The sequence below is a fragment of the Ambystoma mexicanum genome, chromosome 4q (genome assembly GCF_040938575.1).
Source record: "Ambystoma mexicanum isolate Mex_15411 chromosome 4q, UKY_AmexF1_1, whole genome shotgun sequence".
Lineage (NCBI taxonomy): Eukaryota > Metazoa > Chordata > Amphibia > Caudata > Ambystomatidae > Ambystoma > Ambystoma mexicanum.
This window is the reverse complement of record NC_090928.1, coordinates 43,235,131-43,250,601: the sequence shown is the minus strand read 5'-3', so window position 1 is coordinate 43,250,601 and position 15,471 is coordinate 43,235,131. Positions and strand designations below refer to the sequence as shown.

Below are 15,471 nucleotides of genomic sequence, written 5' to 3'. Positions count from 1 at the left end.
GTAACGGATTGGAAATTACACATTTTAATATTCCACGCCAGGCTATGACTCCCAAAGGATAAGGTGTGCCTTTTTTTGTGTATGATTCGTAAATATGTAAATAAATACTATGCGCAAAAACCATATAGCTTTGGTAATGCTTGGTTATTTAGTTCGGTGAATAAAGCACTATTATAAAAACGTGTACATTTAGCAGAGTACAACAGGTTAAGCGGGGAACCGATGGCATTCACAATCCGAAATGAAACGGAAAATGGACTAAATCTACTAGGTTAGGGTCAGTGCTCTCTTGAAGCTAAGCATGAGTGGTGAGGCGACATCTCGTGGCTAACGACAGCTGGAGTCCATGGCTTGCGCCACTTCTTTGCCGATTAATAGAACACTGTCAGAAATGCTTTGGCTGATTTTTTTGCGACATCAAATATGTTTTTCTTCGAGAGAGTATTTAAAATATTAGTTATTCAAATATTCCTACGCTGGAACAATTACTAATCGTTCTTTTAATAATATTAAAATCATGCGTCCTCCGTTTCTATCCTGCTCCTGCGAGATAGCCTCGGGTAGCGTAACCTCAGAACCCCTACAGTCGCTACTTTCCACAATGGCCGCTGCTGTGCGTCTCTCGAGCCTCTGTTTGTTCTGCCAGTAACACTTGTCCTCTATCTATGTCTCCCGGTTTTCCTACGCGCGGTTGCGGGGCGGGAGCGCGCACCAGACTGTGTGTCAGGGAGGTGAGGGGTACGCGCACAGCGCTCACACATCGAGTCCTAGAGAAGAGCGCGCCTCCCAGAAAGCTGGACACTGATAGCAACACCCCCTGAGTGGAGCCAAAGGAAAGGAAGGAAGAAAGAAGGATCACATACAGGGAACGGCACAGAGGAGCTTGGGGTGAGAGCAAGCAACAAAGGACGCCGGGAAGCTGCCCAGGAGCTTGGAGTTTAGGGATCGGTGAATACAGCAACCCCGGCAGAGGAGGGAGCCGGGGCGGTTGTGGTGCTCTTCCTCTGGCTGTTGCAAAGCTGGGAATTTTACGGCGTGCCCAGGGGATATGAGCAGCGGCAGCATGTCAGGGAGCCGCGAGGAGGAGCGCAGGAAACTAGCCGAGATCATCAACCACTGGAACAACAACCGGCTGGACCTGTTCGAGATCAGCCAGCCCACAGAGGTGAGAATAATATACTATACACATTGCACTCTGCAGCCAGTGCAGAGATGGGGTTATTGCACACAGTGCCCCCCACTGCACTAAAGTACACCAGGAGCACAGGATCCACTCCAGTCTACGCACCTATCCGTTGCAGTCTGCACAGATTCACTGCAGTCTGCACCAAGATCCTCTGCACAAGGTATCAATTGTCCCCGTTTCACTGTCAGGGATGTGAAGCCTATTTTGTTGTAGATCCGTTGCCTAAACTCAAGGGATCCATTTTCCATACTCAAAAGGATTCACTGTTTCACAACAAGCGATCTATTTCGCCTCTTAACGATTAGGGGTGTGTTGCCCCATACAACGAAGTCTTGGTACGTTTTATCTTTATAAACGGGGAAGGGATTGCTACCTTACAATGCAAGGAAAGATGAGCTGTACGTGTTTTTCCAGGAGCAATGTTTATTATGATTTTGGAGTGGGGTTGGCATGAGGTGTTAATGGGTGAAGCTGGGAAAGTGGCTGTGCAGTCCAGCGTCGGTTGCTTGGGTGTTTGCGCTCAGGCGTTTGACATATGGCAACCTTTTAACAGTGGTTCAGTAACGTGCAAACACCAGAGCAGAGGGCTTCATCATTTCCCACATCGACAAAGGAGAAAAGTGACGATGTGTATCAATGGCAGACCCTCTGTGACTGTTCGTTTTCCACGCGTTTTTTGCAGGTGATTTTGAAACTTGGGCCTCTTTTGTATATGTCCTTTTTAAGTAGTTGCCCGATACCTGTGGGTGTTCTGAGAGCTGGAAACTGGCTGCCTGTCAGTTTCACCCGGGGTGCCGCCCTGGGATGGGCACAGTGTAGGAAGGCTGTTTTCAGGCCCAGGCTCCAGGTTAAGGTGGCTCCTCGCTTTGACAGTAGGCCTACTCATGGGGTGGAGACTTTTCCTGTGTCCACGCCTAGACCGAAGCAGGAAGCGAGTTCTGTGGACTGGCACTGACAGCGAGCTGTTCATTAACAGAGGACCTGCACGGAGTAGGTGACCCTTCTGGAGATAAATGCCTGTGCAGTACAGTGTGACTCCCAGTGCGTGCACCCACTCGCTGCAGGCCTTGTGTCCTATGCGAGACAGCTGGGCGACTTGTTGAAACAATGGCAGCTCTTTCTAGCCGCGTTAAGATTTCGAATCCACAATAAAACCTTGCATGTTGTACTGATCATACGACTCTACCCTCCCTGCCCCCTTACATTGCCTGCTTACCTGTGACAAGAGCCCATATATAAGCCATTTTAGCTGCAGCAATCGCCATTAAAGTGCACCTAGATGGACTTTTTGTGTGCGGCTGTGGTTCAGCCTTACTTGCCCTGGATATGCTGTACGGTTAGATCTGTACGCCTCATTCGGCACAGTAATCCCCCCCCCCCTCTGTACATATTTCAGTTAAAAGGGGAACATCCATGATTTTATAATCCTTCCTTTAAGTTTTGTACACTATACTTAGTCTTGTTATGTACTGTGCAAGCCCATATTATTTTGTCTGTCAGTCCAGTAAGCAGCTTTTGATGTGGTTCAATCGTTTTAACAGTGAGGGCCTGAACTAGTAATTTGACACTCCGTGGGTGATCTGTTAGTATTTTGACTTCCCTTTCCAAATGATTCTCAGCTGGTTGTAGCAGCTTCAAGCCTTTTGCAGTGACTGTCTATCCTTGGTGGAAAACGCCTTTGAAGTCCTTACCCTCTGATCAATCCCAATGCGAAATTATCCCCTCCTGCCACACCCACTAGCTTTATAAATTCTGTATGTATGCTCAGGGGTGCAAATGAAGGTTTGATGAGCAGGAGTGAAGAGCGATCCTGGGTATTGGCCATCACCCAGTAAGGAGTGACTTCCTGCAGGGAACACGTGCATAAGGTGCCTCAAAATGAACTTCCATGTTAAATGCAAACTTTTTGGCCATTTAAATATGTCTCATCATGCTTTAAATGTCTTGTAGAGGTGTCCTAGTGCTCATCAAACGCACATAGTTAATGTCACATATGTACGTTTTCATGGCAAGAGATGTCCTTGGGAGACAAAGTAGCTCCTGAAAACTGTTGTGGTCGTGCTAACTTTCTCTTCTAGGTTACAGGCAAAAGCTAAATATACCCCCCACCTTTGAGCCCCTTCCAGTGTGTGTTGTCAGAAATGTAAATTTGAGTGTGACTTGTTAGATTAGATGCACAGTTGATGCATTGCTTCCATATCATCATGTTATTATTTAGCAAAATAGCCATGACAGCACAAAATGAAACCTAATACAACCCCCCCAAAAAATGACCAGATCCACAATCCGTAGTGCATGCAACTTGACACTTTTACTCCTGCATACAACTAGCCAGTCATTAAAAAAAATGTAACTATCCACCTCAATTCTCAACATAACATAACACAACATACCATTCCTTACCAAGTGTCAATTATCACAAGCCAATGGCTAGTGCACATTTTGAGCCCTCCGCTGTGGAACCCTACAATCATCTCCTGGTCTGTAATATCAAAACTGTAAATAAGACACATTGAAACAGTTGGGGAGAGGTAGTGATGCTGCCTTCATCACAATCCCATTTAGGCAGCACTTCTGGGTCGCATTCTCAGTTTGCACCAGTGCTTTTCAAGGTCTCTAAATAAAGCTGTCAATTAGAATGCAGAGTGCTTGCTACATCAGTTAACACACAAGTCTGATTTTCTATGACCAAATTATACATCTAGGAATCTTTATAAATTAGGCTAGTTTATTTGGCATAATGGCCCTAGATAAACTCAAAAAGTGTCATAAACTGTTGCATAATCTTATAACCCCCTCACCCCCCACCCCAACCCCACTTAAGGGACATTGGAAAGTTTCAGACAAATGATCACTGGCATGAAGCAGTGCACGCATGATCACGACATCTTCATGTATTTAGCATGCAGATCAGTCGGCTCGTACATGATTAGAGAGAACCGAGTTGACTTAAATTCCTGTGTAGGTGTACTTGCATTGGCATTAGTCTGCACAACAGCGCTGTTCAAAGATCTAAGTCCTCGGACTGTAGCTGTTGGGGCGAGGGGGGTTGAGTTGCTCACACCCAATTGAAATATTTGACTAGGAATACCATAAGGGCGAGGCCGTGGAACATCCATTCTGCTTGACCTAACTAACGGCGTTGTTTGGTGTCTTCCCCCGATTTTTGGCCAAGTCGGGCTCTGATCAGTGTTTTATATATGAAGCTATTGCTAGGTTCTGTCGCCTGTTGTAGGTTTTATTTTATAGAACTGTGTCCGGGTACTTGTGTCATTGTAATCTCTGTATGTATCTGCCTGCCCGTTCTTTTCCCATAACTTTTAAACAGCTCACTTCCTCTCTCTATATTGGGCACGTTTGTTTAGTTTGTCAGGCGTGCACTTTTTTAGAGTCGTGTATTTATTTTTTGTGGGTGATGTCGTTTCTTAACTTTGTGGGTGTGGGCCTTCAGACTAGCAAAATACTGGAATAAATACATTCGAAACGAGGGTGGGGTGCATGTTAGCATTTGACCATTCTTTTTAGTTCTGCTCCAGTGATTTGCAAGCAGCAGGATAAATCCTGTTTTAAAAATTGTCGTCTGCAAGCACTAAGCTCGCGCGCGCTCGGGCATCTCCGGGTTGGTATTATTTTTTTGTGACTTTTCAAGGTCACGTGCCTTCAAGCCACATCAGAGGTAGGTGGTGGTCTCTGCTTTGTGTGAATTTTCACACCAAGAAAGGTAAGATTGTTAGAAGTCGGCTGAATCCTGCCGTCTCGTTTTATTATTTTTTTCTTTAACGCTAATGAAATCGGTTGCCTGTTACTTTTATTTTGTCACGGTGTTCAAATTAGTTAAAATAGGGGCCTCAAGGAGAACACTTGACTGTTTGAAAGGTGACTCTCACTAAACCATTTGCAAACATACCGAATGACGACTTACAGGATTGTCAAATCTAGTGTAAAAGGTCGGGCTGAAACTCATTAAATCTTGTGGATTTATTGGTGAAATCTCACCCCCTGCCACCCCGCTGTGTTCACTATCCTCTGCCAGATTTTCTTTACTGTGAGGTTGGGGGTTAGTAGGTATATTTAAATGTTAAATAATTGAAGTGGGTACTGGGAGAGAGTAGGATGGAAACAGTTCCCTGGAGCCTTAGGGATGAGAATTCACCTGCGGGAGCGAGGCTGGTTATTTGCCACCACCCACAGCTCACCTGGATTTGCAGAAAATGTCACTTAAATTCTAAGTTATGACAGTAAGTATTATCACGCATACAAAGACAATGTTACGTCTCGTCAAATTAGATTGTAAATAATCACTTTTGTACAACCAAGATCTTGTTCAGGGAGAAATTGACGCCAGGTCTTGTGTATAAGCTCAATGATGACAAAATCTGAAAGAAAATATCAGTTAAATAAAAACTTAAGTAGAGGTTGGATAAGGCAACATAATAAAGAGTTCTAATAAGGACAGAAGAAAAGATACTCGAAACTGAAGGTTATTATAAGCATGTACTGAAGCAACGGGTGCCAAGGAATCAAAAACGATTCAGACTACTGGCAGAAAATGCGAGGCCAATTATAGAGGAAACACGGAGGCGTTGAAATTGGAATACTCTTGGATTACCCACTTTGAGGAAATAGTCTATGAAGACTACTATCCAAAAGAATAAAGGACTAGAACAGCATCCTAGCTAGAAGGTTGTTTTGGAAAGAAAGAAGGTTGCTGAACTGTAGGGTGACCAGATTTTCAAAACAAAAAGCCGGGACAGCCAACAACATAAGAGGGACTACCTCCATTGCAGCCGACCAATTACCGCCCCTCCCCCAACACGCCCCCACAACCACCCCCAACCATATTTCCAGCACTTCTCCTTTCTATAAACTGTATATAATCTCATGTGTGCAGTTTTGTCTGTGAATCATGGCATGTTAATTCAAAAAGAGCATTATCTCTAATTGATGTTACATGGCTTGCCGTACAATAATTGCCACGCCAGTCTCTGTGGCACAGTCAGTAAGTGTTCTGACTTGTACCTGAGAGGTTGGGGGTTCGAGCAAACCTCCAACTTCAAAATTGTGAAAGTGCTGTGAAAAATAATTACGGTTTTAATTACCGTAGCCCCCCAAACATGAAAACCCCGGACGGGGTTTCAAAAATGAAAAAACTCCCGGGACGCAGGGTGATTTCCCAGGTCTGTCCCGGGAAAACCCAGACGTCTGGTCACTCTACTGAACTGTCCCAAACATAAGTCCACTGGCATGTTTCACATGGCCCCCAGTTCTTCAGAGCATTCCCTACCCTCGCAAGGCTCTCCACCCCGAAGAGCAAACATTCATTACCGGATGTGCACAAGTACATCAAAGCTAAGATAACTGAATTCAGTGTTTTTGCATCATGGGTTCACCTGGCATGTTCCAACTATTCCCTGTTACCATTTAGTTCCTTCTTAGCTAAGACATTAGTAGCCCAGGCCTAGATTGAAGGAAAATGGTTGCCTTGCATAGTCTGCACTCCCCCCATTCCTTCTGTAAGGGAGTTTAGTAGGCTATAGTGTGTCTAGGAAAAGGTCTACACTCATATTTGAGGGACTCTTCTGGTAAAGAGTAGAAGACCCCCACAAAGGCAACTATCATTTTCGGTGCAAGAGAAGAAGCAATCGGCTTGGTGAAGACAACCCCACTCCTTTCCCGCATAGGCACCCATCTACCACAGAAGTTCTGTAAAAAGGGACATCTGTTTGTCTGCTGACCACTGGCTGTGCTAGCTGTGACTGCACAGAGGATACTGGAGGCGCTGCAGGCAAGGGGCATGTTACACCCAAATGTATGTGAAACTCCCTCCTATTCTGCCAACCCTATCATCATAGTGACACAGCACTCTATAGTGGGGCTGACGATGCCCGTCTCTCTTCTCTACCTCTTAATTTATCCATTCATTCCTGTTCACTGTCCAGCCCCCTGCCTCCATCATTCAGCCGGCTTGTGATTAGACCATCCTCCTTTTTTTCTGTCTCTCTTGCTTTGTTTAAAGCTGGTAAGTAGCCATTTGCAAGTCACAAAATGCAATTGGTCACGTACTAGGAAATACATTGACCAAATTGATATCTAGCTACAGCTTCATAGGTTGAGTTGAAAAGTGTCCTTTTTTGCAAATTACAAATTGGTGTTACACCGTAGGTCGGGGCATGTCATCAAGAGAACCTCTTCTTGGACACTTTTTCACAATTATTGTAGATTTTATGCCAGTTTTTTTGTTGTACTATTGTAGCATTTCCTATGATTATTGTGTATGTATTATCCTGGCTATTGGCCAGCAGTTTTTGGTTTAATGCAAGTGAAAGACCGGTTGATTATCTGTGTGAACGTATGGAAATTAGATGTCCTACCTGCAGTCTCACTTGCGAAAGCTTACAGCGACGTGGCACTAGATGCAGGTTCCGAAAGCTGATCATCTTTCATTATAACTCGTTCGTTTCCTCAGCTGGAACTCCTTGCAGAGTCTGTGGCTCTGCGTTCTAAAGTAGACTTGGCCAAATAAGATGATGATCTCCAGGCCATGAACTTCTTTGCTGCTCTTCGCATAAATGGCAGAAGGGTACTGGGCCCTGCTCCCCGTGTGTCGTCTTGATTTTTTTTTTTTTAACATCTTTTTATTGAGGTAGTGGCAGGTACACAACTCGCTCCAACAACATAACAAGAAAAAATTATACAGTGGCACTTTGCATTTTCACAGGTGATACATATTCACATGGGGTTTTCATTGTCCAACGGCAGTTCACATAGGTATGTCCTGAACGGGCCCCAGATGTCTTTCGGTTGGCTCATTCTCGGCTGAGTCAGTACATATTGTTCCTCATTCTCATTCACATATGTCAATTCTCGTAAAAAGGTGTTCATGCTCAAGAGGTGTAGGGCTTTTCCAAGCCTGGAGGATGCATTTTTTAGCAACTGCGCAAGAAACATTAAAGAGTCTTCTAGTTCTCTCAGAGCACTTCCCAATATCACCAAACAAGTATTTTTGTGGGGACAGGAATGGGGATATTTGTGTGAGTTCCGCCAGCAACTCAGTCACCACGCCCCCCCCCTCCCCCCACCGAACCGCTGCAGCTCAGGGCAGTCCCAATACATGTGAAAAGACCCTGCTTGCAGTCTATTAAGAATTTAAAATTGTATCTGGCGCAGACCTGCATTGAGCGAAACCCTTTTAGTCAGTGAACAATACTTTACCCATTTTTCATCAGGAATGGTTACCTGCAAATCTATTTCCCATTTTATTTTCACATTGTTGGTCGTGGGGGTGTGGGCCTGCACCGATGCATATAATTTGGAGACTCCCAGACCCCCCTGAGTTGTGATCAATTGTAAACATGGGTGTGAGAGTGGCTCATCAGGAAATAGGGGCCATCTAGCCTGGAATGCTGATCTCATTCGGTAATATTGGCGTGTTCGAAGCGGTCCTCTCCCCAGTGCCCTTAAAATATCTGTTAAGTTAACAAATTTCCCCTCTATGAACATGTCCCCCACCACCATTTCCCCATTGGGGTCCCATGCTTCCTGCATGTCTGTGTCAAACGTGGGAGGAATGCCGGGAAAGTTCCACAAGGGAAACTGTGGATTATAGGGCTTTTCAATTTTAAGTCTCCGACATATTGCCCCCCAGGCCCGGACAGTGCAGCACGCCGGATCGTATTCACATATGTCTCTATGTCGTGGGGCGAAGATAATTGATCTCACATCCGAGGGTGCAACTGTGTGTGTCTCCACCCATGCGTGAGGTGCTTCTTCTGCCGTCTCATACCAATATCTCGCGAATTGCGCTTGGGCAACTAAGTAATAAAGTTCAAAGTCCGGGGCCGCTATGCCTCCGGAGCTGTATGGTTCCACCATTTTCTCCCATCCCATTCTAGCAGTCCCGTTCCAGAGAAATGTGGTCACCTTTGATCGCAGCCTGGAGAAGAATTCCCTGCCTGGCCATATCGGGATATTCACAAACAGGTATAGTAGTTTGGGAAGGACGGTCATTTTTAGCACTGCTATCCTGCCATGTAGTGAGATAGGGAGGTGCCTCCATATCGCAAGCTTCGCATTAATTGACTGTAGCGCCCCTTCGTAGTTATCGGAAAATAAAGATTGTCTTCTCCTGGAGACCAGAACGCCTAGATATCTAATATATCCCTCCGACCAATTAAGGCCCTCCGTCATTTCTGGGCATTTAATACAAGGGGTGAGTGGGAAGATTTCCGATTTAGAACTGTTTACAGTGTAACCAGAGTAATCAGCAAATTCGTGTATATCTGCCATTATAGGCGCAAGGTTTTTGTCGGGTTCACGGATATATAACAGCGTGTCATCCGCATAAAGCGAAATCAGCTGATTGGAGCCCTTCATGACTATGCCTTTATCTTTATGGCGCAATCTGACTGCAGCAGCCATGGGCTCTATTGTAAGAGCAAATAGGATTGGCGAGAACGGGCACCCCTGTCTTGTGCCCCTCCCCAGTTCGAACATGTCAGACATGGTTCTGTTAGTATATACTCTAGCGCCCGGCTTCGTGTAGAGCAGACGGACATATCTGATAAAATTGGGTCCCACCCCGAACGCCTCCAACACCGAGAAGAGGTACTCCCAAGAGACCGAATCAAATGCTTTCTCGGTGTCGAGGGACACCGCGATCGCCTGCCTGCCCGGGTCAATTTGTGCCATGATTCCAAACCGCCTGTTTGGGGTCAACGCAGTAGACCTTCTGGGAATAAACCCATTTTGGTCCGGGTGGACCAGTGCTGGAACCATGGGTAACATACGATTGGCCATAACCTTCGCGAAAATGTTTGCGTCGGTATTTATGAGCGAGAGGGGCCTGTAAGAGGACATACCCTGGGGTGGGCGTCTGGGCTTGAGAAGCACCGTAACAATAGCTTCCCTCATTGTAGGGGGCAATTCGTGCTGTTCAAGGGCCTCCTCCCAAGTTCTGAGTAGTATAGGGGCCAGCTCCTCACGGAACTCCTTATAAAATTCGGCTCCCAGTCCATCAGAACCCGGAGCTTTATTCGACGTGAGATACTTGATGGCTTCAGTGATCTCTTCTATTATGACAGGTAACTCCAAAGCCAATCTATTTTCGTCTGGGAGCGTCGGGAGACCCAGTGAGGCCAGGTATTCTTTTGTCTCGGTGGGGGTTTTCTGGTCTATATTCGTATAAAGTGTTTTGTAGTATTTAACAAATTCATCGTTAATACCTTTATCGCTTGTCACCATTACGGTTGGGGCTGTTTGAATAGCGGCTATCGGGGCATTGTTCATTTCATTTCTAATCAGGTTGGCCAGCATTTTCCCTGCCTTATTCCCCTCCCCATAGCGACGGGCCCGCATGGGGGCTGAAATGTATCGTACCCCCCTCGTGGCTAAATTGTCAAAGGTCCTAAGAAGTCTATGAATCCCAGCAAGGGTGTCCCTATCATGGGTGCGGCTGTATACCTCCTCCAGCTCTTTCAGTTCCATTTCCACCACTTCGAGGTCCCGTCTCACCCCCTTCAAGAGTCCCGTTGATTTGGACATAAGGATCCCTCTAACCCAAACCTTGAAGGTTTCCCAAACCGTGGATATCCGATCTACCGTCCCCAGATTGTCTACAAAGAAGTTGGTTATCTCTTCATGTAGTGACTCGGCCACATTTGCATCTCCCAACAGTCCCCCTGGCATTCTCCACCTTCTGGCCTTTCTGGGAGCATCTTGGAAAACGAGGTTCAGTAAGACCGGAGAGTGATCGGACAGCGTGCGGGGGAGGATCGTGCAGTATCGCAGCATATTCGAGATGTCGGAGGATATGAACCAGTAGTCTATACGCGATTCACTGTCATGCACTGTTGAGTAATATGTATATTGCCTATTATCCGGGTGCAGTACCCGCCAAGCGTCTATCAGTGACAACTGTGGGAGGAGTTGGTTCAGGGTTACCGCTGTCTTCGTGGAAGCCCTTACTACGCTGGTTGACCTATCCAACATGGCGTCGAGTGCAACATTAAAATCGCCGCCCCATATAATGATTGCTGTGTCGTGTTTGTTAAGGGTATCAAATATTTTCAGATAGAAATCCGGGTCATCTATGTTGGGGCCATAGGTGTTAACCAGGGTTACTCGTCTGCCGGCCATTCCCCCCCCCACACCAACACATCTTCCCATTGGATCGGCCTTGTGCCCCTCAGTACGGAATCCCAATGCAGGATGTATGAGTGTTATGACCCCCCTGGATTGTGACGAATATTCTGTATAATAACGTAGCTTGCCCCATTTAGCCATTATGCTTTGGTTAACCGCTCCCTGAGCGTGTGTCTCCTGGAGCATTAGGATTTGGGGACCGTGTCTGGGGACATAATTCCCTACCTTTCGGACTTTCATCGGGTTGTTTAGCCCTCGGACATTCCAAGACGATAGTTATCTTCACCCCGTCACTCATTTCCCCATACATAGAATCCATGCCGTGCCATTGCTTCCACCATGTCTTGTTTACCTGCTGTGGCCGCATCGTGCACCCGCCAGACCTGATTTCAACCAACCTGGAACTGAAATTATACCAGTCTAAATCCCAGGTCCCAAATATGCCCTGGCAGCAATAGCATTCTGTAACTTCCAGACTTCCCCAACTCCACCCTCCACCCACATCATCCACCCCAACTTGACGATGTACCCTTAAACCTTTTTGGAACTTTCCTGTGGGTGCCACGTTGTCGTCACGAGGCCACCAGAGCGGGCTCACGACCCGCTTCAAAAGTTACTCAGAGCCCCCCAGTGGGAGCAGAATTCCGTCAAAAATCAACAAAGCAGCTACATAGGATATGTGCGCACCCAGATTCAATCAACAGGGGCCCGATCTCCCCCTCCCGGAGGTGATCTTCCGTTCTGTTCCGGTCCGCGGCCTCTAGGTGGTAGGGGTATAGTTGCTTCCACATACGCCAGGGCGGCGGCCGGAGTCTCAAAAAAGTGTGCTCTTCCTCCATACGGGATTCGCATTTTGGCCGGGAATATCAGCGCATACGGAACCTGAGGTGCCCTCAGCAGCCGCTTGACCGGCTCATATGATCTCCTGCTAGCCTGTACTCCCGCAACAAAGTCCGGATAGACATGTATGCGGTTCTCCTCATATTGTAGTGTCCCAATTTCTCTGGCCTTTCTAAGTATTGTATCTCTGTCTCTGTAATTCAACAGTCTGGCGATGATAGTACGCGGCGGGGCTCCAGGTTTCGGCGCGGGGGCCAGAGTGCGATGTACTTGCTCAACCAGGAATTGGTTTGAAAAGGATTCTGTCTCAAAAAGTGTCTTAAGTAGGTTTTCCACTTGCTGTTCCATAGCGCCTTTCCCAAACTTTTCAGAAACCCCCACAATCCGAATATTGTTCCTTCGGGATCTGGATTCTAGGTCTTCGCATTTACTTTGCAGCGCGTTCATGCCTGCCTTAAACTGCGCTATGTCGCGATCGTGTCGCGCAATGGTGTCTTCGCTTGTACCAATTCTGTCTTCAGCCTCGGTGATTCTGAGGCTCTCTTTGTCAACTCTGGTTTTCAGTGCTCCTATACTGTTGACAATGTCATCTAGTTTCACATTCAGGGATAGGAAGCCGTTCTGCACTATCGCGGTAAGGCGATCAACCCTGTCGCCGGCATCCACGCCAGGCTCCGCCGTTGACACTGTCGCCAGATCCGGCTCGTGGCCGGCTGCCTGGCTACTGGTGTACGAATCCATCGGGCCTTTCTTTTTCCCAGTCGCCCCTTCAGCCGCCTTATCCTGTTTCCTAGTGTTGCCCATGTTCGCCACAACTGTCGGTACCCCACCACGGCCCGACGGGGGCAGTGGAACCCGTGTGACATTACCGTGGAGGCAGGCCGCCTGAGCCGCGTAGGATATTATTTGTCAAGTGGGCCTGCTCAGGCCTGGGTATCGCAAGAATAGTGTTTCATGGAGCCATCAACGTCCAGGTCTTAGCGGTAGCTTGCTAATTCGACCTCTTACGTGTAGAAAGGAGCTGCAGCTCAGCCGCTGAATGTCACTGTCTCGGTGGCACCGCGCCAACTTGCAGGGAATATAGCACGCTTGGCGCGCCCCGGCTACAGGCCAGAAAATGTAGTCCTCTCTTCGGTCACGGCTCAGGTCGGGGAGGACAGGATATCATGCCGTCCCACGATGGCCCACTTACCAGCACCCGCCGCGCCGCGGCAGGGAGCCCCAGCTCTCGTTCAACAGGATGGCCTCAATAACTGCAAAGGTAAGGCCCACTGGGCGCACCCGGTCAAACCTCGCCTCCGATCCGGAGCAGGGCCCACAAGCCAGCATACCTGTCCGCACAGCCGCGTGTACGGGACCCAGGGGGAGCTAGTCGCTCCACAGTGTCCACGGGCCCAACTCCGCGGCACAGGAGCCCACCTCTCTATGACTCTCTGGCTAGAGCGTCAGCGGGGCGCAGACCAGCCGGATGTCCCTCGCGGCTAACTCCCCGGCCTTCTCCCGCTCACCACGCCAAAGCCGATATCTCTGAGTTTTAGTCCGTCACTCTCAGGATTTCAGTTGGGTGTGGACTGGGTCAAGGTGCACCCTCTGCTCGACTCCACTATCCGCTGGGGGCCTCGAAACAGGATTTAAATATAGTTCGGATTTCTGTCGGGCGGGAGCTCTTGCATCAGGCGGCCATCTTGGTCGTGCTCAACAGCGCCCCCGTGTCGTCTTGATTTTGAAGGAGAATGCCACGTTTGCTCTGTAACTACATTTATCACACTACAACAGAAAGTGTGTGCACCTATAGATGAGATGGAGCAAATTCATGTCAATGGAAATTTTAGACTAATGCGGTTCTCCATTGCCAAGCCTGTGTAACCCTTGGGACATCCGTGGGGCGCTCCCACGTATTCTAACTTACGTGAACATAAGATATGTATTCACCTACATGTAAGATCTAACTTTGGCATGGAAAACATATGTACGGCATCGCAGCAAGATACCAACGTTTGAAGACGGTGACAGATGGCACAGATTTCAATTTGAAACAACATTAATTTGCTGTTAGTAACTGTTGATGGAGGGATATGCTTACACGGCTGGTAATGTCCGTTGGCTCCAGGTGATGGGCCCTAGCAACAGTTAGTGCATCTCCTGTCTAGTTTCTGTCCAGTGCAATTCCTGTTAGCCTTCAAGGTCAGTGGGTTGCGCATATTGTGGCTGGTGGTTTGTTGTATCTAGAATGTAAAACGTGCATCTCCAGCGTCTGCTGGTCTTTCGGTTGACTCCTTTCCTCATAGGCAGCAACTGCTCCAGTTAAGATGAAAATGTCCATGCCTTAAATCGCAGTGATGAATTCTCACTGACCCAAGTTCAAGGTTTGCCTGTGTAAACCTGTCGTGTTGCTGATTGCTCTGAAAATGAACAATTGGCATCTACAGGTTTTGTGGTGTTTTTGGCATTGAGAATATTACCTGCTGCAATGAATATTGATTTATTTTATTTCTAGAGTGCTGGAACACGAGTCTGGAGGCATAGTAGCGCTAAGACTAACATATGACACAGAACATAAGGAGCAGGGAGGGCCAGAGGCGAGTAGGCAAGGCAAAGGTTCAATCTTCATTCAAAAAGGAATGTTTTTAGGTTTCGCTTGAAACTTGGTAAGCTAGAACATAGCCTCAGGTTGAGCGGAAGGGTGTTCCATATGTGCGGAGATGAGAATGGAAAACATCTGTTTTTCACCTGTGTCAGCTTTGCCTTGGGTATAAGGAGTAGGCCACAGTTGTTCGATCTGAGGCTGCATCTGTCTGGCAGCCATTTAAGCTGGGCTGCCAGGTAGGACGGTCTCTTGCCATATAGGCAGGCGTGTGAGATGCAAAGCGTGCGAAACATGACTCTCCTTACTATAGGAAGCCAGTGTAACACTGTCATGGCTGTTGACACATAGGTTTTTCTCAGACCTACTACAGCCCTCACTGCATTATTCTGAACAACTTGCAGATGGTTAAGTGCCCCTTTGACAACGCCCAGTAAGGTACTGGCACAATAGTCAAGACTGCGCCCGATGATGGCCCTGGCTAAAGTGGCACAGCTGGTTACATCCAGGTACAGTCTGATTTGTGCCAGTAGTTTAATGTAGTACGTTGTGTTTGACACTAGGCAAATGATATGTGCCCTCATTGAGAGTTCTTGGTCCATGGTAACCCCCAAGGTTTTCACTTTCTTCAGGGTAGGTTGAAGACAGTCTGCGATTTGGAAGGAAGAGTATACTTGATCAAGATGGCGAAGCTTAGGCCAGTGCCAAGATTATGATCTCC

General features: G+C 47.4%; 1 protein-coding gene across 12 annotated transcripts in view; it reads left to right on the top strand.

Moving 5' to 3' along the window:
* The first annotated feature begins 704 nt into the window (after positions 1 to 704).
* AFDN (afadin, adherens junction formation factor) overlaps positions 705 to 15,471 on the top strand; it is a 2,107,422-nt gene continuing 2,092,655 nt past the window's right edge. For 6 of the 12 annotated variants that reach the window (XM_069607417.1, XM_069607414.1, XM_069607416.1 and 3 more), the window contains exon 1: positions 705 to 1,165. In XM_069607417.1, coding sequence (XP_069463518.1) covers positions 1,049 to 1,165 — 117 coding nt within the window. In that variant the 5' untranslated portion in view covers positions 705 to 1,048. The remainder of the gene's footprint in view (positions 1,166 to 15,471) is intronic. The other 6 variants (XM_069607424.1, XM_069607422.1, XM_069607423.1 and 3 more) reach the window with 1 other exon arrangement.